At 34.6% G+C, this 24,215-nt stretch overlaps 1 protein-coding gene across 1 annotated transcript; it reads right to left on the bottom strand.

Moving 5' to 3' along the window:
• Nucleotides 1–260: 260 nt before the first annotated feature.
• Nucleotides 261–23,637, bottom strand: LOC124354290 (facilitated trehalose transporter Tret1-2 homolog). The gene is made up of 10 exons (XM_046804633.1): nt 23,547–23,637; nt 20,873–21,117; nt 17,594–17,729; nt 15,587–15,772; nt 13,620–13,718; nt 12,050–12,243; nt 10,918–10,923; nt 9,306–9,521; nt 4,592–4,778; nt 261–1,415 (listed from the first exon to the last, which is right to left on the bottom strand). The coding sequence occupies exons 1-10, from the start codon at nt 23,635–23,637 to the stop codon at nt 979–981; spliced, it is 1,797 nt and encodes a 598-aa protein (XP_046660589.1). The 3' UTR covers nt 261–978.
• Nucleotides 23,638–24,215: the final 578 nt, after the last annotated feature.

Genomic DNA, 24,215 nt, shown 5'->3' with positions numbered 1-24,215 from the left:
AAAGTTGTATACAGGGAAGGAGCTCAGTCTTTCTTTTCTTACAAATTGTTGTACTGAGATCTTTTTTCTAAGAGTTCTGGATGGTTTATGAGTGAGTGAGACGATGATCATGATTTATCACCCATAGATATATAAAAATTTCATAACTGAACAATGGTTTGGACTTCACATGCCTACTTCAATGACTACATTACTCAGAATAATAGACTATTTGGCAACAGCCAATGCAGAATGGAAAAGGTAAGTGACAACTTATTACCTTAACAATAACTTCTGTCTTTATTTAAACACACATTCATAAAAAATAAGTTTAGCACCGGTTATACTGAAAAAGTTGTTCAAAAAAAAGAGAACTAATCTCTCTTTAATGCCTACTTATCAAATATAATTCAGTACTTGGTAAATTTTGTACTTTAGTACTTAAGTAGTTACATGGACATTGCTGGGAATAATATAAAAAAATATTATTTACAATATTATAAAATTAAAATATTAATTATAAAAATATATGGATGATAATGGTTAAGTCATCATTGTATAAGTTACCTGAGGCCATTTTAAGAATGATTTATAAAAAGAGCAAGACAGCTAAGCCACTTCATAAATACTGCCAACATAAGCAATATATGTATTACAGTTAAAGGAATATATTTTTAATCACATATAATCTTTACAAATGAACAAAACGCAGTGTGCTATTTACAAATGGTAATAGTAATAAAGTATGTACATATAAAAGAAAATCTTAAAAAACTAAATATCTTCAAAGGAAACAAATGTTATAAATTACATTATTTGAGAGACATACAATGATTGAAACGATCATAAAGTAAATAAAAGTTCTTGTTTAAGTAGTCCTTGTACTTAAAAAATTAATTCATTACTCCTGTCCATGTTTCATCTAAATTCTCACGTAAAGGTCACATGTTTGATTAACATTAGAATATCATTTTCAAAGGCAGATCATAAAAGGCACCTTCAAACCATTTCCTTCTCGTTGATTTTCTTCAACTCGGTTCCAGTTTCTGGTTCCGTCTTCACCTCCCGTGGCTTATCCTTGCTCAGGATGTAGATGGTGTTGCGCAAGAAGTAGTCCTGGATGTCTGTGAGCAGTTTCTTGTGCGTCTCAGGCAGGAAGATGAAGATGAAGATGACGGAGCCGAGGGAGGCGGACGCAAAGAGCCAGTGCACCGCGTACACACCGCCCAACATCTGCTCCAGGAACGGGTAGATCTTGAGAGCGGAGAACATGATGACATGAGCCAGTGAGATGGTGAGTCCCTGTGCCATTCCGCGTATCTCCAGAGGGTACAGCTCGGCGGTCATGGTCCAGGGTATGCTCATCAGCCCCGTGACACCCAGAGTCATGTAGATCAGCACACAGATAACCGGCACATAGCTTTTCTCCATGTTACCTGAACATATTTTTGTTTTATTTTGTATTATAGATACAACAGAATATAATATCAAATTAATAATACAATTTTATAAAGAGACAATACTAGCAGTTATCCGCAGCTTCACATGCAATTTGTTTCTAATGATATTTGGTTGAATTGCTCCAACGATTTACGTAACAACTGAACTATTTTAAGTCGGTTTGGAGGAATCCTTTACCTTGGAGAAGTCCTAGTCCTTACCTTTTCAGTTAACGTACTTATGCTGTAATAAATGTTGAGGCTCTAGGTACGTTTGCAAGGAAGAAGGCATATTTTAGGTACATTTTTTGATAGTGTTTATTTAGTGTTAAGAGCTTTAGATTTTAAGCGAAATTGTCAATTGGTATTATATTAGGCATTGCACGTATATTTTTAGCACTTCTGGTTCGAATGAATTACATATCTGATGCCTTGGTTGAGTTTGCCTTGTTAGCTTGACCAAGAAAATATATACATATGTGTCTTTAAATCTATAGCAAAAGCTATTATAGCTTTTGTGTAATATAATATAATATTACACTACTAATCAACCATTGCATAATTATTTGCCAAAATGTACAGTTAAAAGTATATTTTTACAGTGATTACAGAGGTTTGATATAAGAAGCATTGTTACTTTAAGTTTACTCTATAATTTCAAGATTATAAATGTAAAGACACAATGGTACTTAAATTAACTAAACATATTATTGTGTTGTCATATAATGTTCATAAAGAACAGTTGATTAAACTCTAATAGGCTCTTTCAATTATTAATAGTGTGTGTTTGCTGCTGCAATTAATTTCTATGTAGAATTTTCACAATTCCGGGGCAAGTAGAACGTAGCTCGGAGGGATTTTTGAAATAGGAATAGACCTATATGTTAAACAGGGATCCTAAGAATGTCCATGACAAATTTCAGTACAGTGCCCGATAGGGTAGACGTTGCTATGCATTTCCTTATTGTCTTTTTATTGTTTGCCTGTCTTGGTGGTTTGTTGAATTTGATCCTGCGTTTAAATAAATATTTCAGACTATCATGTACCCCAACAGACACAACATTGCTTAATTTTTAAGGTAGATTAATTTTTTAGGTACCCCTTGGAGTACACGAGAGAAAAATTAAAAAAACATATTTAAATACATTTTTCTACAAAAAATTGCAAAGTCTACATACTTTTCTCCTTATACTTAGGACATTCATGGTAAATAAAACGATTACGATATTTTGCCATTAATATTGAAAAATTTGACAGCATATAACAAAAGCGGAAATTAGTCATCATCGTGAATGTGTTAATAGTTATTTATTTAAGCTTTTTAATTATTCAAGCTTTCATTTCTCTGTGAAGTCAAAATTTATCATCTGTTTTTCTCTGCACATTACATACCTCTGCTGTAGTGTGGTTTGTTTGACAGGTAAATCACGTGATTTTATAAGGCATCCCACTTTTGCCATCATCAGTCCTTCTACAACAATCCTCGAAACAACATTGCCGTCCTTCCTCTTCTCTTCACTGTGCACTCCTTGTCCTCTCATCTTAACAACTCTATCTACCCTCAGTGTACTGTTACTAATTAGGACCAGGAACTGTGATCAAGCGGACTTGCATATCTACTATGTTGGTGCATGTTTCCTTCACGAATCTCATGGACTTTCACAGCTCCTACCTCACAGACAATATACTCTATCTGATGTATCTTGCATTCACTGGGTGAACTACACGAAACTGTATAATATACAATACTCCGATAATTTAATCCAATCCATCTTACTCTACAGTTCTCCGTCCCTCTTATTGGTTTTTATTAACTACCACCCCAATCATTCTAAATTCAAATCATTCATCATTAAAAAAGTGAGCTAATTATTCATTAAAGAGCTTTAAACAAACACAAAATGATGCAGTGAAGTATTGGCAAGCTCTTCAAAACGTTGCACAACTTTGAAATATAAATAAATAAGCTTATAATACAGAGTGAGTTTTATGTCCTGGCACACCTGGATATAATTTAAACGGCTCGAGATATATATGTGAAACCTTGACCCTACCTATTATAACATATTTTTTTTTAATTTTTCAAGTTGTTGAAAATTTTGCCCCCCTTTTCTAAAGGGGGTAAAGGGGGGCAACTAAAAATTTTTAAATACAAACCCCTATCATGTGACCCCTCATTTTAAAGGGAATAAAAAAAGAAATCCAATAATGCAAACTAGAGGTCTCTACGTTTATTTTAACAGATTTTATGACAAATTTACAATTGTGTAAAGGGGGGCAACTAAACATTTTCAAATACAAACCCCTATCATGTCTCAAGTTTTTACACACGTCTAGCACACTGTCAAACAGCCGAAGGTGAACAGTTTGAACACCTGCTACATTAAAACAGGTAACTGTTTTTAGAATTTGCGTTAGTGTTGACTCATGTTACGATAAACAAAACAAGATAGTTACTGATTTTATTATTGTAAATTTGTCATAAAATCTGTTCAAATAAACGTAGAGACCTCTAGTTTGGATTATTGGATTTATTTTTTTTATTCCCTTTAAAATGAGGGGTCACATGATAGGGGTTTGTATTTGAAAATTTTTAGTTGCCCCCCTTTACCCCCCTTTAGAAAAGGGGGGCAAAATTTTCTGTATAACATACAATACTCCTACCCTGATAATTTAATCCAATCCATCTTACTCTACAGTCCTCCGTCCCTCTTATTGGTTTTTATTAACACCCCAATCATTCCAAATTCAAATCATTCATCATTAATAAAGTGAGCTAATGATTCAATAAAGACCTTTAAACAAAGACAAATAATGCAGTAAAGTATTGGTAAGCTCTTCAAAACGTTGCAGAACTTTAAAATATAAATAAAGAAGCTTATAATATAATGATCACATACTGTTACCATTTCATTAATTGTAACATATTAGTGACATCAATGATAGCAATTGCCCCTTTTTGCCATTTTATTCGCATAAAACATTTGTGATTAGTATTAATTACAGTTGCACTTACAAGTTTTATTTCTTGCACAAACCTGAGGGATGAATTCATCAGCTAATATTGTATTAATTTATAAAAGTGCACCTCAATTTTGAAACAAATTTACTGTCTCTTTCTTAAGGTTATGAATTATCAGTACCAGTTTTGTTTTATCTCCTTGGTTACTGACCTGCTGCCACTTCTCTGGTGATGTAACCGCAAATAAACATGGATGCTGCCATCCCGGCACCGCTCACCATGTAGAGTGGACGACGGCCGAAACTGCGCAGCAGGAATGATGTCAGCAGTCCAATCACCATCCGCACCACTCCGATGGCAACTGTGCTCACGTATGGATCTATAGCTGCTCCCACATCCTGGACAGAACATACACATCCATCAGGATTTCAATATTCTGTAGTGGGAAAAATAAGAATATAATGTATGAGCCTGCAGCTGATTTAATGTTCTAGGAGCAAATTTCTATCAGTATTTGCAGCATTTGCAGTGGAAAGGTAGTGACATACCCGACCATCAACGGCACCATTACAATAGCTACAGTACTTACATTAAGGTTTAAAGTTGCTCCCAAATTCTGATACATTTACATCAATATTCCAAACTCCATAACAGAAAGAATGTATGATAACGACCACAACAAAAGGAAACTCTAATTAAAACTGTATTTATGGGTCTATCTACAACGGTTTCCATAACCTAATACATATCTATTGAAGTCACAATTAAAGTAATCCACATCAATAATGGGATAGTACAAATTAAGGTATTAATTCACAAAATTTAGTTTCAGCTTTTGATTCTTGCCTAAAAATAGACATTCCAAATAAAATTGCATTAACAAATCGTTCTTTTACAACAAAGATCAAATAGTTGGATATACAATACGAGTATATATTATTATAGAACGGTTACCCAACATGCAATTTCAATCCATAATGCAAAACTTAATATTGTTATGCAACATTGGGTCTGTCCTGTTGTAATATGTAAGTATAGTTCTATCATAGCCATATTCTTAACATGTGCTGTACTTATGTTATATAGTAATAATGTTGACGACGTTCTAGAAAACTCAAGAAACATTATTATTTGTATAAATTAATGTAAAAAATGCATTGCAGCATTACAAGTTTTAAGACAAATAAAATAATGTTGACACATGTTTTACTATTACTTATTTTATTAGTTTTCTATAAACACGTATCAAAAGTTATTAAATATAAATTGGAACTTTAATATTTAGGATCTTCTGTAGTAACAATGTATTTCAATATTCATGGATTTCCCATGACATTTAATGTAAAAAATGCCTCTGTATCATAATGTATTGAAACTAAAGCTGCAAGATACAACATGTTTACTTACCTTAAAGATAGATAATGAAATGTTTAATATAAAATTCTATTAGTAGAGACATTTTTTGTCTTGAACTTAACCTTAATAATATTTTATAAACCACCAAAAAATGTAAATTCATGAATGAAACAATGAATCAAATACAGGTTTAGACGTGTCTACATGTCATGATACATAAACACTTTTGGTTATCACTAACTAGTTGCACGGACAACCATAGCAATAGCAACCCATGATCATTAATTCCATTCTAGGAAGATTGGTAGTACCGGTACTTAAATTGAGTTATACTAAAATAGGCTTAAGTTTTGAAACTGAACAGATTTACTTTTGTGAAGTATCTGATGAAGGCAGCAATGCTGTCATAAGGCCTCAAATATTGAAAGTATAAATTATTGATTTGTTTATGATTTTAAATAAAGTGATATTTACAAATTATATTGGTTTATATGATAATTAGGGGTATATAGGATATCACCATATTTTTTTTTATGCACACAACAGGTCAATTTTCTACCTGAGATGTAAAACTATATCAATTATGTACTCTTAACAGATTTTCACTAACAGTGTATAGGGTGAAAATAAATTTGTTACGTACGCTTATAGGCAAATGGCTTGGTGAAGTTTTCCTATGGCAGGCAGTGACAATTAACAACAACTGATTGGCAGGCTGAGGCCAGCTGATCAAGCGACCAACTATTTAGAGAGTGAACGGTGGAACAGGAGTGTCAAAGAAGTAGAGAAGGGGAGTCGTGTTGGAAAATTGTTGAGTTGAGTTGAGCTGTATGAGTGAATTGTTGTGGCGACGTTGAAGATTATTGAAATCGTGTTGGAAGATATTATCCGTAGTTGTTATTTCTTCGGCTGGGTCCAATAATAGGAAGTAATGCCAATGTTGATATTAGCCATTTCATCTTCTGTTTAGTGCAGCACCTGAAATCTGACACTGTCACTGACAACTCCTGAGATAAAAGGCCCCTTTTTGGTCTGGGTGTCTAGGATATCAAAACAATGCTAAGAGTTTATCAATTACTCCTGATTCCAGGAGTCAAGTATGTGACAGCGTCAGATCTCAAATGCTGCACTAAATGGAAGGTGAAATGGAGCTAAATTCAACATTCAAAATTGATTTAGCCCCTCCCACCATTACAATAAGAAATAAGATCTGCAAAAATACAGATGCCAAGTGGATTAAGCTGAAAGAAGTTGGTTGGAGTTGTATACCAAAAGTTTGAAAGATACGATATATCACGAGAAGTTGTGTCAGCCAAATAAATAATCTATTGGGAGAGAGTTTTTCAGACCCACTCGTAAGTGGAGTAGAGATATTTCTGCCAGTTAATCTAGCCCACAATAATGGAATAGTTACTGCATTTTGCATTTTGCATTTATAGCCTGTTGTATGCGGCTGTGCAATTCTTTGTATGTTAACTTAAAAGTCATAAGACAATAACAGTAATTTCTACCTTCTCTTGGTTAGTTAATTTTATTATTTTAGTGCTACTAAGAAATTAATAACTTTCATAGAAGTCATAAGAATAAATATATAATATTGATTACAGTAAAATTCCATTAACCCCACATCCTATAGTTCGGTATGCTTGGTAATCCGGCTTGTCTTTTGGAAAAAGTAACATTTTCCTGAACAACAAAAAACATAAATTATTTAATATGCAACAATGTTTTTTCCCTTTGTGGTGGACACAGTGTTTAGACGGGCATGGAGAAGAGGCTAGGCATCATATTCGGCTGACTTTGGGTGATTCTTGTGACTAACCATGGGTTTCGGCTGTCAGCCTATGTAACCAGGTGTACTTTCGTGTTTCCGTATCAATTCAACTGAGTCTAGTAATGTCACAGTTAATATGCTCAGTACAGGTTTGTGATGGAAGGACAACTCTAAAAAACTGTTGTTTTGCCATTGCCTTCTGATATAGGCAAGCAGTGTCTAGAGAGGCTGGCAGTGGCAGTATGGTACAGAGCTCTGATGAACCAGGATGAATGCGCCCTCGACATTGACTGTGTTCCACCCAATTGTTATGAAGTGTAGACTAAGCGCTATAAATAGACCGTTAAAAAATAGTTCTCTTAAATCCAAATATAACAAGGACTACCTGAAAGTTAAATTTAAGTAATAAAATATGTTTTACTATGATTGTTTGTTTATTTATTATGTCTACATTATTTTTCTAATATATCCAATAATCAGGCATATTTGATAACTCGTCATGCCTCAAGTCCTGACTGTGCCAGATTAACGAACGTTTGCTATGTTATCCTGTGGAGTACTATAGTTCGAGACATATCATTGCAATTCAGACCGTTTGGCTCTATTATTTATTAATAATGTTAATGATAGTGCTATTAAAAAAACCAATCTATACTCATGTGAAGTTTAACAGTATATCTCAGGCCTAAGTGCATTAAACAACAGTTTATTTGCCACAGCCCAGGCTTACAATGATGTGACTTGTTCTATAATAATTAATTATTCAAGTTTTTCCAGTAGCATTTTATGAAATGTTATAGGTAGGTACTGTAAAATGTTAATGAAAATTGCAACTGGAAATAAGATCCAGCACGTGGGCTTGAGAAAATAGTTATGAGATAGGCCAGTCTTGTGATAGTAAACCCTACCACTGTATTGGTGTATATTAATCTATGGTGATACAGTCTAGGGTTATATATATTTTACCTACTGACAGACTTATTAGGCTTATCATCAGTATTCTGGAAAGTAGTGTAGGCTGAAGTATTTACCACGTTCTAATGAGTTGTTCACCACTCTGTTATAAATTGTGAGGCTGGATACCCTCATTATTACTTAGTGAGATTTACAGTAGGCTTATAGATTACTGATTTACAACACCATATTAAATTGTATGTTTAATGTTTGTCTAGGTGTACCACCACCTGTAAGGTTATACCTGTATGCTGGTTGTGAATGTAAAAGTAGACCAACAATATTGCCCATCCCACTGCTACGTGTATAGAAATATAGTTAAGACCTATGAAGAACCAGTTGGTGCTGTGGGCAGAGGCTTCTGGTTGCTGGATCACCTGGGCTGTGAGGTTCGGACTACAGAGGTAGAAAATTAGTCATAAGTCCTGCATACTTAAATCTGGACTGTTCATCTAGAAGCCCTAGCATTTTTCTATAGAGTAGAGAACCTGACAAGACTGTTGTGTGTCTGGAGGATCCCTTAGGCAGTGAATATAATTCCATGTGGTAGTGAACTCGGTTTATGATGCATCTGTCTGAGCCACAACCGAAAAACCAAAATTTCATATTCTGGCCTATCCATTGCTCCTGTTTTTTTATTCCTATGTTTTAATCTGTGACCTCTTGAATCCTGGAATGACACAGTCCATTGTTGGCTGAACCATCTGCATTATTGTGAGGATTTTCCTTTACAGGTGGAAAATGCCTCGTCAATTAGGTAGAAAATGAATTTGATCTGTTCCTCTAACACGAATAAAGAAAACCTGACTATATCTTTCAAATTGTCCTGACTTAAACTCACCTTAAAGAACGAGACGGCATAGAAGATGGTGATGTAGATTCCAGAGAACTGCTGGAAGAAGTAAATGAAGATGAGGAGCAGGAAGGGCTTATATCCATTGGGTCTGATGAGAGCTTTGAGCAGCCTGGTGATGGAGGAACCCTGCTGAATGGTCTGACCCTTCTTTGCATTGTGTTCCTTCAGCAGCTCAGCAAGTTGCTGCTCTGCTACCCCTGCCTGCCACAGAGAATAGTCCAGTCAGATGAGATGGATATCAGCAAAGCATTACAAATTACTGCTTGGGAGGTTGTTTGAAAAAAGTTCTTAGCACATTTTTTCCAAAATATAAATATTTCCAATGGAAGAAAGAAATTTCTACAGGATCAAACAAATTGTAGGTAACCTGATGAAGATATGATTATCCTAAACCAATTAATATGCATACTATAAAACATTTATACTCATAAATACTACTAAATGTAAAAAATACAACACTTTTCCACTTTATTTATTTTTTGGACGAGGCCTTTCGAAACCAAAGGTTTCATCATCAGGCGACTCCACAAATTTATACTCATGTTGATATATTTATTTCATGTCATAAGATAATGAGATCATATAAATAAGTTTACACTAGTTTTAATTTTACAGATATGTCTGCTGAGTGTAATTTGAGTAACAAGTGAAATACACTATTATTAGTCAACGTCATCTACAGCGGTAGTGTGATTATGGGGGAGGGGATGAGGGGTATAAAGTACTAAAATAACAATTTTAACAGCAATCCACCTGTTTTTAAAGAAAACGGTTAAGTGTTTTACTTTGGTTATGCCTATCTAATTTATTAAAATTTATATTTATTAGATACCCCACCCCTTCCGATATGACTCTTCAATCAGATTCATCCCCTCCTCTAAGAGCAAAGTCCTAGGTTTGCCACTGATCTATAAACTTAGCTTCTATTATGTCTTAAGCATACTATTAAATCGGATTATTCCTCCAAAAAGGACTATTCTTGGCAATGGACAAAGCAAAAAAAAAATCGTACACTACTAATGTATATGAAACCTTTAATCTTATCACTTGTGAACTGTTTTAAATTATTAATGAACGCAGATAAATTAACAATATATAGACGAAAACTTAGTTTGTTTATAACAATGTTGTGCACATTTAGAAGCATATAAACATTTCAAAATAAAAAAATAAAAACTGGTAAAGCAGGTTAGATTTCGATGAAAGAGCATACTATGCCTAACACAATAATAAAATAATAGAACATCTATTTTCTTTGACTAATATGCTTATCTATGAAAACCATAAAATAACACTGTTAAGAAATATTTAGCCATTTCAAGTGCTGTAAATTATTAATATTAATAAAAAGAGTAAACACACAGAAATTGAGCATTCTTTACTACTAGATTAAAACACTAATCTCTATTTTTATCTTTTGCTTATCACATACTGTTTCAGGGCAGGAAAATAGGGCTTTGGTCCACTCAAGTTTACTATGTTGCATTGTAACACAGGGGTGCTGTCTATGTTAGAGTAAAAATACTAAAAGCTTTTGCTACAAACAAAATACATTGTCACTTACTCGTACCGAGTAATTAACTTAAAATGGACCCACTTGATTCTGAAAATGTAACAAAATTAATACATGATTCCACAAATAATGTAAGGTATTACATTCTTAACCATTAGTTATTTCTATTAACATGTTAACAAGTGCACATGTTATATACCGTGTATTAACACGGCCACGCTCAGCTAGCTGTTTGGCTAATCAAAGACCACTGGGAAGTAAAAGCGGACCAAACTTTACATGTAAAATAGATTTGCACATTGCCACTACATACCACCAATCTTCCTAATTTCAAATAGTACTTGTTTTGTTAAAACGTTCGCTGTCAAAGAAATGTTTTTTCTAAACTTCATATATATTACATATATTTTGGTAACATATATCCAAGACTTCAAACAAAGCTACATGTGACTGGCAACTGCCATTCTGTTGAAATAATGAGTTATTGTCTAAAGAACTATTTCCATATCAAGCTTTCAATTCATAAATTAAACATATACGCAATAAATATTTTACGGTAAACATAGATGGTAGGCCTATCGCACACACACAAAACCATGACCAGAATTGGCCGGGGGTTCCATTTTACACTGCCTGCAGTTCGCTGCATTTGGCAGGAAAGGTTTGGTGGTAGAACAGACAGTCTAATGCTTGATAGGTGAAATGGTTGAATGGCACGAAAGAGGGTAAATTAAGTGATTGCCAGATCAGGTCGGCAGTTGTGTTTTTCAAAACAAAATTACGAAAAATGTTGCTAGTAAAATCTTATCTACACTCTTAATAGATTTATATTTTTAAAATCTAATGTATAGAATAAAACGGCTTTTATTTCACATACAGTAAACAGTAGGGAACAGATTATTTTCCTAAAAAAAGTAATTACTTTGGTGCTGAGATAGATTTAGTTTTCTGTTGATCAGATAATTTTAGCATTCTAGTAACATTCATATGTGTACATTTTAGTTCATAGTAATTTTCTCTGAACAATTTTTTTTTAACTGAATATATATTTAAAACTTATTGTAATGGATATTGTTTTATAAAAAACAAATTGTCTTGAATACATATAGATTGTGAATCATTTAAAACATATAACTGAAGATGGTTCTGAATTATCTAGAACATGAATGGAAAATGAGAAATTAAAATAGGAAACTGGAGGTTGAATGACAATTACCTTTTTGTCTCTGCGAGAGAGGTAGGTGAGGGACTTAAGGGCATCCTTGGTCCTGCCCTTGGAGATGAGCCAGACCGGGCTCTCTGGCGACCAGAGGGTCATGAACAGCAAGGGACATATACAGAATGCTATGGACAACCACGCCACCGTGCGCCAGTGTAAGAACGCTCCCATCGTGTAGATGATCACCATACCTGTTACACTGTGTTTATTAGTAAAAAAAAAAAACACTAAAAAGTCAAGTGGTCTAGTCCAAAATTAGTCTCATTTGACTGATTGTTCACAGTTTGTAGATATGAAATTGTTGCATTCCATGAAGGTTTAGAGGACACATTTATAGGACCAAAAGCATTTAAAATTGTAACAAGTTCATTGTAAAAACTTAATACTATATTAACGTGTACAATTTCTTTGTGTCATAATGACTTTAATTTTAATTTTAAACTGAAAAACATGACCTCTAGTATAAAAACACTGCACTATGTCACATTAGATGCTCTCTTACACTTTCTTAGCATTTAGGTTTATTTTTATTATTTTATATAATGTCCTATTTTATATATTGGCTATAGCCTAAATAATAATGTTTTTTTATAGTCAAGAATGGGAAGTCGAGTTCAAGTAGATCATAATGTGTGTTTTTTTTTTAGAGGTATAGAACTTTAAGTTGGCAACACTTTTTTAACTGGTGGCCATTTTGTCAGCTATCAAGTGATTTCTGTTTAGTTTGGTTTGGCATTTCAACATGAATAGACTGACGCCTGAACAAAGCTTCCAAATTGTGCAAATTTATTTTGAAAATTAGGGTTCTGTTCGAAATACATATTGTGCACTACGTCCATTTTATGATCAACATAACTGTCCAGAGCCATTAATTCAATTAACCTTGGAACGTTTTCGTTGAAGTCTTTGCTGCTGTAGAGCATAGCGTAGAGGAAGACCCGAATCAGTCTATCCGCCATCGTGCACAGGAATTGGATGTGTGTCCATCCATTCTATAGAAGATTTGATTTTGCGGAAAGATCTTGATTTGTGTGCTTACAAAATTCAACTCATGCAAGAATTCAAGCCATATGATCACCTAGCAAGATGTAGATTAGGTGAATGGGTCCCAAAAGAAGTTTGCCGTTTGATCCCAATTTTCATAAGCGAATATTGTTTAGTTTTTGGTTGAATGGATATATCAATAAACAAAAGCTAAGATTTCGTGGTCAACATCTCTTCAGGGAGCCAACATTTCAAGTCACATAGGTTGCCCAGTGATCTATATAGGAAGGAAGGTAACTTTCCAGTTAATTTAGAAGTATTTTTATTTGGAAAATTATTGGAGAAATTTCCTATATCAGAGAAGAAGTAAGTGTTCTGGTTAGAACTATGTTAATCTATATGATGCTATGTGAGACAGTCAGCTATTCCTCCCAGGCAAAGAGTCAGTAACAGGTATTAAAGTGTTGTAATACATTATTATTATAAGGCCTGAGAGTCAAATATTTCTTTATTAGTGTACGCGTTATTGTAGTTTGGTATACAATGATTAGACAAGTAGATGAATGGGTCAATTCTAACTTACCAAAAGAGGTCAGGGTAGGTCCCATGCAGATGAGTGCTCCTCGGAGATCAGCTCTGGCCACTTCTGTGACGTAGACAACGGCAGGACTCGGACCCATGGCTACAACAGGTTACTTATATTGAAAACAATTCCTTGCTTAGCTACAATGAAAATGATAAAAATATCTCATTTGTTTTATTTTGACAATAGACAATTATAGACTGTTCACAAATCAAAAGCTCTTAATCGATAAAAAAGTTTCTCTGATTAGCAGGAATGAAAATCAAATATCTTATTTGTATTTGTATAACAGTTGCAAATAGTTAAATATTGTTTTTGATGTTACAATACAATACTATTATTATTATGACTGGATAAGATGATGAATAGTATTAACTCAAAAATGAAGACCATAGTATTATATTATGAACTTTGTTTAAAAAACTACTAATTATATAATTAATTACTTGTAAATATGAAAATTGTTTAGATTTCAATGTTAGTATAGTTTGTAACTTTGTTTGAAAGATATTTAAGGTTATAAAGTATAGAATATCATCATTGGTGTATACAAAAGGGTTCAAGCCCTCCCCCCCCCCAAATTTGAAAGACATACATAAATTCGCACATAGTAGTTTGTTTTAAGCAAGAACAAATTTATGAGGTCTTAAAACTCAACAATTCCTCAGGGTAAGATCCACGTGTCCCCATTTTTTTTGAGTATTTTATACCTCCTAAATCACCCAGTGCGTCAGCCCCCTTTGAAATAATTTTCTATGTCCGCCACTGTATGTCATGGATATGAAATATTTAAAAATTCTCTCTACGAGTACATTAATATAAAAAACCTGAAAAAATGCTGTTTTATGCCAATAACTCTTTACAAAATTTGGAAGATGGGATATTATAGGATCATAGGGAAAGATCAACTATTAACAGAGGTATTGCATGAATGTTGTTGCAGAGGTATACATAAGTTTTTAAATATAAGACAAGAACAGTGATAAAAGAAGTTTTAAATCTGAAAATCATGATAAAATTGCAGCTTTTTTTGAGTTTGCTATGGGCACAATCGCCACAACTTTTGTATTGGAAAACATACACAACATCACAGAAAAGGTGAAACACAGAAGTCTAACTTTACAATGTGATCCGATAGCCAGAACTAATACCTTCATTGACAGGATTTAGTGCGACTCTAGTGAATTCTATTACTTAGTTCTAGTTACCAACTTCAGCGGGACATTGTCTTTGCTCAACATTACTTTGTGGTTCATGATAAGATTAGTCATCTCAGGAACAAATGTTGTAATCTGGTCTTATTAAAGGAGTCAAATAATAATCCATTATATTACATTTAGAGATATTCAATAACATAAACAAAACTTGGATACAATAGAATTGCACTAGTCAAGGCACTCTTTAAGATTTTGAGATAAAAGTGACGCTTTTAAAACTGTGAGACTTCAAAATGTTTCTTCACTACACATGAAATGTTGATTTAGCATTATTATTGATCCAAGACATCTCTTACCACATGGCCAGCCTTCAACTCTTCTTAGCCAAAACCTGTATGAATCCCCCATGGACACTTGAGTGTTTAATGTTTAATGAAATTGCTTATTAATTTTCTCCTAGACTTAGATCTTTTAGAAGGGACTCTGTAGAATGGCTGTCAGATCAAACTGCAGCACAATGCAAATGGAACATTTTGTTAACTGAGGAGTACAAAGGATCCAAGTTTATATTAATGTTTCGATGAAATGTGTCTTCCAAATGTAAGTCAACTGAACCATCGTTATAGGTTTCAAGAATTTAGACACAGTCCATTATGAAATCCACATATAACACAATAATAATAACATTATTCCTTCTTCCTACCCCTGTCACATATTTTATTGGTATTTGGAGGTATCAGTGACACTGGCATTATTAATCATACGCTGGTAATCAGTACGTCTGTCTAAGTGAACGTGACTGGTGCGTACCGAGAGCTGATCCTGTGAGACATCTGCCGACCAACAGCATCGTGAGATTCTGCGAGGTGGCTATCAAGACCCAGCCGATGACGAATGGTATCGCTCCCACCTTGATGGTGTTCAGCCGCCCAATCCTGTCCACCAAGTAACCCGTTATGAGGGCCCCCACTGGTACCACCAACACCACCAAACTTGCTGCAACACGAACAATGGTATCATGAATATGTTTATGCCAGAAGCTGGAAATTTTAGGTCTGAAATCTTAGCAATGACAATCAAAGGTAATAATGTAAGGTAAGAAACTCAAACCACAGGATAGGTCACAAACAGGGGAACAAAACAAATTAAACTTTTTTTTAAAGTTTGTTATTGACGATGGAAGGTTTGAAAGGATAATAGGATTTTGAACATTTGCCATTGTTTTAGTATACCTTTTATTACCTATATATGACCATTGTTATACCTTTTATAACCTATAACAATGGCAAATGCCCAAAATCTTGTTATCCTTCAATGTGAAACTTATTGAAGAATCCAGTTACTGAATTTTAGTTATGATATACCATCAATTTTTATTCCTCCTCCTTTCTTTGTCTGTAGCTTTTCTTTATTTAAGCATGAACTTATCAAGCACATGTAATCATAGTATTAACCTATAACATTGACTTAGTTTAGATATAATTTATAATTTTATATGTCGTCATTGTTCTATTATATTAAATATAACTGTTATTTCTGTATAAATTACATGAAAAACATAAAACCAATATTTAAAACTTTTATTGTTTTAAATATTGGTTTTATGTTTTTCATGTAATTTAACAGTGACCAATATAAGCTCCATCTACAGCACCGTTATTTCTGTATGTTTGTTAGTATATTATTGTTGTTACATTTGTTGTGAATTATTGTTGTTGCTGTTATTATTTGTTATTGCCCTTATCATTCTTCATTACAACTATTGTTGTTATATTGATATTATTGCTGCCACTATATTGTAATGCTTGTTATCTATGTACACTTGATGATACACTTTATTATAAAATAGCTTTACTGTTAGGGAAATAAATAAGTTTTACAAACCATACAAAAAGTAAACATAACAAAATATGTTACTTCTTCCAGCACTGTGGAAGGAAATTCTCAATTATACAGAACATGAAGCAACACTATTTATATATTAAAACAAAATATTAAAGAGGTATTTAAAATAATTTGAACAGTGTCATAAATTTTCAGTGGTTTGAATTATGACAACAAAGCTTGGTACATGAAATAAAAAATTAAAGAACTGTTTAGCCTACACAACTGAAAATGTTCTTTTCAGAGTTATACCCCATAACGAGTCTAAGGAGAAGTTGCAAGTATAGATCAAATTACATATTTATTTAAAATCCTTGAACTAGTTACACTAATGATATAAAATAAAAATAATAACATTTTGATTAAAGTTTAAAACATAGGAGTAAAGTGAAATTGTTATGATAAGATACTCATACTGTGTAAAAAGATATAGATGAAGTTTCTTCATGTGATGTGTTTTTAAAATGATTACTTTGCTTTTAAAACTTCTCAGTAAAGTGTGTTAATATAAATTGAAAGGTTCCAAAAATATCTTTTTCTCTTTGTCCTTCATTTATTTTTGGAACTTGTTTGTCAACCCAATAAGAAGTTCAAACATTATATATTTAGCCATTTTTATTGTTACAGCTTAATGGTGATAATATACTGACCATAAAATAGAATCTAGATGAAGTTTTGTGTACTCGTTTTCCCTACATGGTTTAGTATTAAATTCAAATATAAAACCCAATAGATATGCAACCTGTATATTCTTAACGAATTAAACTTACAAAACCAGATTCTTATAGTTACATTACTGGTGATTTTAATAAAGCATAAAAGAAAATGTGTAGTTGACGTAATAATAAATATTTCAACTTTCATAGAAATGTAGTCTACAGTAACTAATAACTGAATTGCCAAGTTTTATTCAACCAAGCAATCACAAGTTACCTATCCAAGACGTATCCGTCTTAGTTACTTTGAAATCCGAGTCGGCCGCTTCAAGTTGAGGAATCAGGATTGCAGAGAAAGCTACAACGGCGCCGACTGGGAAGTGGTATGAGATGGCAGAGAGGCACGCAAGCATCTGGAACATATATTCTTTTATTAAAAAAAAAAAAAAAAAACTGTACTGAATGGCTGCTGCAAGTTGGGGCATCAGGATAGCGGGAAAATCCAGAACAGTGCCGACATTGGAAAATAGTATGTTATGTGGGAAATGGTATGATATCGCAGAAAGGCAGGAAGTGCTATGTGATTGCAGAGGGCTACGCAAACATGCAATCATCTGGAACACACATCAGTATATGTGGGCAAAACATAACGTAATTGCTTAAAATATTGTCCAATTTAACATTCTATTTTGTGGTGATATAAATTTTCAGACAAATATTACTAACTCCTACTACCAAGTGTACTTCTCAATTTGTATTGTAAACTCTACATGTAAAATATATTTTATGATAGGGAATGGTGTAGCCGTAAGGGCCTGACGCCCTCCACAACAACAATAGGCAGTGACATTTTAGAACAAAGAGGAACATTTATTTCAGGTGTAATGTGACGACACTCAACGTATAGTTGTAAGGCCAGACCGGTAACGTCTAAATAAACCAATTTTAGAACATTAAATTATCAATAATATATTTTATTTTCATTCAATGACACATTTATTTAATCACTTAATTGTATTTATTGCCCTATTAACATAAAGTAATGCAGGAGGAAAGGATATTTAACATAGTATAGCATATGAACTGTGAGTTCAGTTGTGTGCTACCAGTGAGCCTGACAATTTTCCATGTGCAGAATAGTTGCATATTTAAGTTGTAGAAGCAGGCAGGAATTAGCTGAAATCATCTTTGCTAGTGTCTGGAACGATACCACTTTGAGGGGAGTCCACTTGTATTCTGAGGGGCGTAAATGTTGTAGAGAGGGTTAACGGCCATTATTTAATATTTGGCGCAGGCTTGTCGGGATTTTGAACGACGAGTTAAGTTTGCGTGTAGCACTCTCTCTCTAAATCTCTCCCGTTATTAATCTCTAAATTTCTAATTGCAAAGAAGTTTTAAATTATTATCTGTTTTAAAATATAATATTCTGTTTTGATCAACCAAAGAACATTTTTTTATTACAATTTCTTAAACAAACCTAGGCTAGTATCCGTCATCGTGTCGAACCAACCTATGAAACTCTAAAATAAATAAATCTGTACATCAGGTCAGGTGCCACAATAAAACAATTTTGCTGGTTTTAGTGTAATCTCTTTAAATATCATCACGTTGATCCTGAAAACTTGACTATTCATAATTTCCTACGACCGATGATTTATGTATTCATATTAAATATTAACAAATATATGTTATGTATAATACAGAAATCAATATTTTTATAGAAATTATATTTTCTGTTCAATTTTTCGATTGCATACAGATTGTAAAGATAAAACGGGCGTCATTACTGTTTTGAAATATATCATTGCTAAACCGAAATAACTACTTTATTGTAATCTACACATCAAAACGAAAACCTAATTTACTTAATAGAAACTACTAAGCATACCAACACTCCTCCACCACCGAATACCTTTTATATCGAATCGGCTGCAAGAACGTAGCCAGGAAAAAATGTTGGGGGGAGTCCAGGCAACTGGTATTTCCCAGAAATGGACAGAGAGTAAGGCCCCATTTTGTTCCTTAACAATTTCTTGACCAGTTTCTTTGTTCAAAACCATCTCTCAGCGGTACATGTCAGTAATACTGAATGATTTAAATAATAATAATCTTTTACTAAAAAGTAATTAACATTTTTTGGGGGGGGGGAAGGTCCTGACTCCTTGGACCTCCTCGTTGGATACGTCCTTGATCGGCTGGCGTTATAAGACGCAAAAGTAATGGCAAGTGTGAGGTAACACCAGCCTACATTATGGTAACACTACTTTCCAGCAGAAATCTCATGCCTCGGAGATCATTGAGAAACTTTAGGTCCACTTTAACACCACGAATCACCAATAAACTATGTATTACACTCGATTTTAATTGATGAGATTAACCTCGTGGACTATAAAACATAGCTTCATAAATACACCCGCACACAAGTACAATTAATTATTGACTTAATTGTAAGCACCGAGGTGAACAGCTTCATTAGACAGTTCTTAATTGTAAAACAAATTAGAAAGTAACGAGTTGAATTAAATAATCACTTGAGATTAACACGAGAACAGAACATACTGAACGAGTACATATGTTAGTTGCACTTAAGCTTAACAGAACCAGGCTATTTCAAAATACGGGCTGAAATGCGTTTTAGTTAACTTTTGATTTTCGGTCTTTTGACTAAGGTCAAAGCGATCCTTACTTTATTCACTTCAGCGTTTGCGCCGCTTCTTATCCGGCACCAATCCTTTTCACAACCATATAATCTTCACTTCTTTACAAACCTCCTGGTTTCTACCAGCGTTTGGTTCCAGCCTCTGACCGTAAACAGCGAAGACTAATCATCAAAAGGGAATTAGTAAATCCGAGTGGAGCCTGCACATTAAATGCCTAAGCTTAAGCTACACAGCTTTGGAAATCGGTGTGTTGACTACATAGTTCTCGAATACGCTTCTAAGCATTTCGGTAATTCCACCCCATAGAGGGGCAGCCGTGGCTGTAAAGAAGCCATCACTCCCCTATCGACCTTGAACGAATCGCACTCCGCCCGCAAGACCTGACCTACAGGAGACGTCATGGCATGCGACTCCACTGTCCTCAAGCCGAACCAATCCTGATTGACATCCAATCCTCCCTGCCCCTTCCACGAACACTGCCCTGCCGAAATCAGAGTATGCTGAGACCGGCAGGGTACATGCGTATAAGGAGAAGTAACGCATAACCCGTCCAGGAGGAGAACGGGAACGAGCAAGAATAGGACTGGTTTGCTGCGGGCCTCAAGGATAACGAGAGTCTTCGAGGGCTTTAAGAGTTGGCCTAGCACATTGGACGTCAACCTTCAGTAGGAGATCATAAATAAGTCTATAATTTCATGAACGACCTGAAGAGACGGGAGCGGCGCCGGGAGAATAAGAAAAATCGAAATAGAATGCAGCAGCAGGTATTGACCACCTTTGTTTTTGTTTTGTTTCCTAACTCGTATTGTTGTAGCTTTTGAAAAGGTCCTTTGAAATTAGCCTACTTCATAAACCAACTTTTTGTAACCAAAAACATTTTAAAAGCGAAGTCCAACCTGAGGCCAGACGGTGTAGTGGGTGACTTCCTCTGTGGGCTTGAAGCTGATGTCGAAGTAACTGGTGCCCATGTCGATGGCCGAACCGAAACTACCGATGCCCTCAGGCACGGCTCGGGGCGCCACCTGCCCCTGGAGCCTCGCCGAGTGCTGGGCGATGATGACGGCCCCATCCCGAGGATCTCGCAACCACTTCTCGTTCTCTTCATTCTTCGTCTGCGGCCTGCACAAACACACACGATGGCCTTAGTATCTAAAAGCATCACACTAAAATATTCATATCATTTAACTAATGTCAATATGTAGATTTGTTTTTTTACGAAGAGGAAAGACATGAAACTACCACAGGTATGAAATATTTATTAGACCTAGGAGAATTTGGCCATAAAATGGGATGTACGAATTCTGGGGCATTGAAAATGAATCTTAAATGATTTAAAGGAAATAGGATTTTTCGGAACATTTGCCATCGTCCAGTGAAACAAAAATCAGTAACACTACGTTTCGAGATCTGCAATCTGATCTCTTCTTCAGGTAAATAACTAACGTAACAACTAACGTAATACAAATATTTATTATAAATCATATTTAATGTTTTAAGTTCTCAGACGATCACAATATAGACTGTCACTTTCAAATCACCATTACTTAACAAGAACTACTGTAATACAACATGTAAAAGAGTCGACCACATTGAAAAACAAATAAATCCTTGAAAATATAACGAGCACAAGATAACTTTATAGACCAAATAAACATATTCTGGATTCTCAAAATAACCATCTTTTACATGCCTAAGTGAGTTGGGTAAACCACAAACGAGTAATGAGGAAGCGCGTTGCGTGGGAGAAAGTCGACAACGACAACAAACGATAAACATCCGGTAAGCCACGCCCCGCAGTTACACTTACTGCATTCAATTAAAGGCGGAAACACGGGAACGTGAACACCATCGTGTTCCACTGTCGTGGATTCCAATGCACCACACACGTCTAGTGTAATCGTGACAACTATTTCTTGGGATCCGCAAATAAGAAAAGTAACGACAACGTGACGGAAGGGACAACCACCTCCCGAGTATCGTACTGCCTAAGGTGCTGAAGTTGGTACAAAACCAACGATTCTCTTCAGCCTATTAATGGCGACTGTCAATAAGTTTTTAAAAAAGTAATAAAAATTTACATTTTCAAAGAGCAAATATCATTGTAGAAATATCATTATTAAGGACTCGATATGGCATTGAAATCGTGCCGTTGTTCGTTTGTCTGTGCGATAACTCTCGTTAGAAAGGTCCTAGAGTCTTGCAACTTTCTACATGGGTTTCTCTTGGTCTAAGGAAGAAGAATACCTCTGTTGATTTAAAGACCAAAGGATACAGTTAGTCTGTCTTAATTTTTACCTTAATTTTTAACACCGGTTTAACTGATGAAGAGTAGGCTAGTATTAAGAATGACACATTTTTCTCAGCTGCTGCAACATTTTTTACCTGACTAGTAGGCACACAAATTTTAGTAGAACATGAACAGTTGTCAGGTACAAATATTATAGTACAATATGTGGAGGGAGCCCTGTAAATAGGTTCCTCTCAGTACAATAAAGAGTCCTATTGATTTTAGGGTCAAAAAGCAAAAGGGCAGTCCACCGTCTGTCTGTCCGCCTGTGTAACACCTCTTTTGTTACGTGATATCTTGTCCTTCGATAATCCGTTGTGTCGATGTATTTATTTCTACAAAAACGTTATTTTGTAGAAAATCGGTTCTTCTTACTTATGAGTTGATGATCATTATTATAAGCCATAATATACCTAGTAAATTGCCACAAAACTCTTAACCAGGAAAATTGAAGTTCAAATTTTACAAAAGGTTAGAATTTTTGGATTTTAGACGAGAAAGCGATCAACAATAGTAGTAGTTTACAACGCTCAACATTATAAGTGGTAGGAATGCTAAACTTTGAAGTTTGCATAAAGGTTAAAAAATCAATTGAATATATTGTTAGATAAAAATTGAAAACTATCAATGACATAAAATAATGATATGAGTAGCGCAACAAAATTAGTTAACCAGTTTTCTTGTATATGTCATATTTAAAGTTTTTCTAAATTTAATTTTTTACTTTCTTACCAACGCATAAAGATAATAACTGAGTTACAAACTGATTTATTGCATATATAATATGTTACTTTATAGTATGACTCAAAACCACACATTAGTTCTGCAATCTCTCAGCTCGTACAACGCCATATGTACGAGTACGTCAGTGAAACAACTACTGTACGTGCAGCAGCGTCGCGACTGCATAAGTCATTCAAGATTTCAGCGGAGATAAACCATGCATTTAGATAAATTTCTAAATTATTACTGGTAATTGTATCATAAGTTATTATTTATTTATTGCATTTAAACAATAATTTACTTTCTCTATTGCATTTAAAAAAAAGGAAATAAATTAATCATTTCTACTTGAAATCAAAGCTGATGGGGTACCACAGATAGTTTCAACACCACTAATATGTCTGTCTGGAAGCAGGCTTAAAATATAAAAATACTCCATAATCCTATTTATTTTACATATTTCCGTTATCATTCCTTTTTATAACTAAAATATGGACGAAGAACCCTCGACCCCATGGCGAGGTGGCGTGCTGACTCTCATGTCCCCTAAGACTGCTCACTGTCAGCCCAGGGAGCCGTGTGTTCGACAGTCACGCCACGTCTTGGTGCTTGTGTAGCCCACACGAAGGTGAAGAGCCATTCAAGTGTCATTGCACTGTAATATACTCTTCCAGCATGTCTTATCAGATCACTTCACCTGCAGGACGGCATGAAGGTTGCACACTTCAACGCTCAGTGCTGGCTACACTTTCTGAAGGAAAGGTTAATGACGTGATTAGCATTTTGAGAAACCTACATTATATTTTGTGGCTTTACATTTTCTGACAAATATGACAAACTACTGTCAAATGTGTTGTGTCAGGCCACTTTTTGTGCTTGTGTAGCCCACACGGAGGTGAAGAGCCATTTAAGTGTCATTCCACTGTAATATACTCTTCCAGCATGTCTTATCAGATAACATCACCTACAGGGCGGCTTGAAGGTTGCACACTTCAATGCCCAGTGCTGGCTACACTTTCTGAAGGAAAGGTTAATGACGTGATTAGCATTTTGAGAAACCTAGATTATATTTTGTGGCTTTACATTTTCTGACAAATATGACAAACTACTGTCAAATGTGTTGTGTCAGGCCACTTTTTGTGTTTGTGTAGCCCACACGGAGGTGAAGAGCCATTTAAGTGTCATTCCACTGTAATTTACTCTTCCAGCATGTCTTATCAGATCACATT

Source organism: Homalodisca vitripennis, chromosome 1, assembly GCF_021130785.1.
Source record: "Homalodisca vitripennis isolate AUS2020 chromosome 1, UT_GWSS_2.1, whole genome shotgun sequence".
Lineage (NCBI taxonomy): Eukaryota > Metazoa > Arthropoda > Insecta > Hemiptera > Cicadellidae > Homalodisca > Homalodisca vitripennis.
The sequence above is the reverse complement of the archived record's forward strand: the minus strand, read 5'-3'. Positions and strand labels throughout refer to the sequence as shown.

Coding starts and splice junctions, on each gene's coding strand:
- LOC124354290 (XM_046804633.1), bottom strand. CDS start 23,637: ATGACACTTGAATGGCTCTTCACCTTCGTGTGGGCTACACAAGCACCA. Junction 21,118..23,546: donor CACGGCTCCCTGGGCTGACA/GTGAGCAGTCTT, acceptor TTAGATACTAAG/GCCATCGTGTGTGTTTGTGC. Junction 1,416..4,591: donor CACCAGAGAAGTGGCAGCAG/GTCAGTAACCAA, acceptor AAATATGTTCAG/GTAACATGGAGAAAAGCTAT.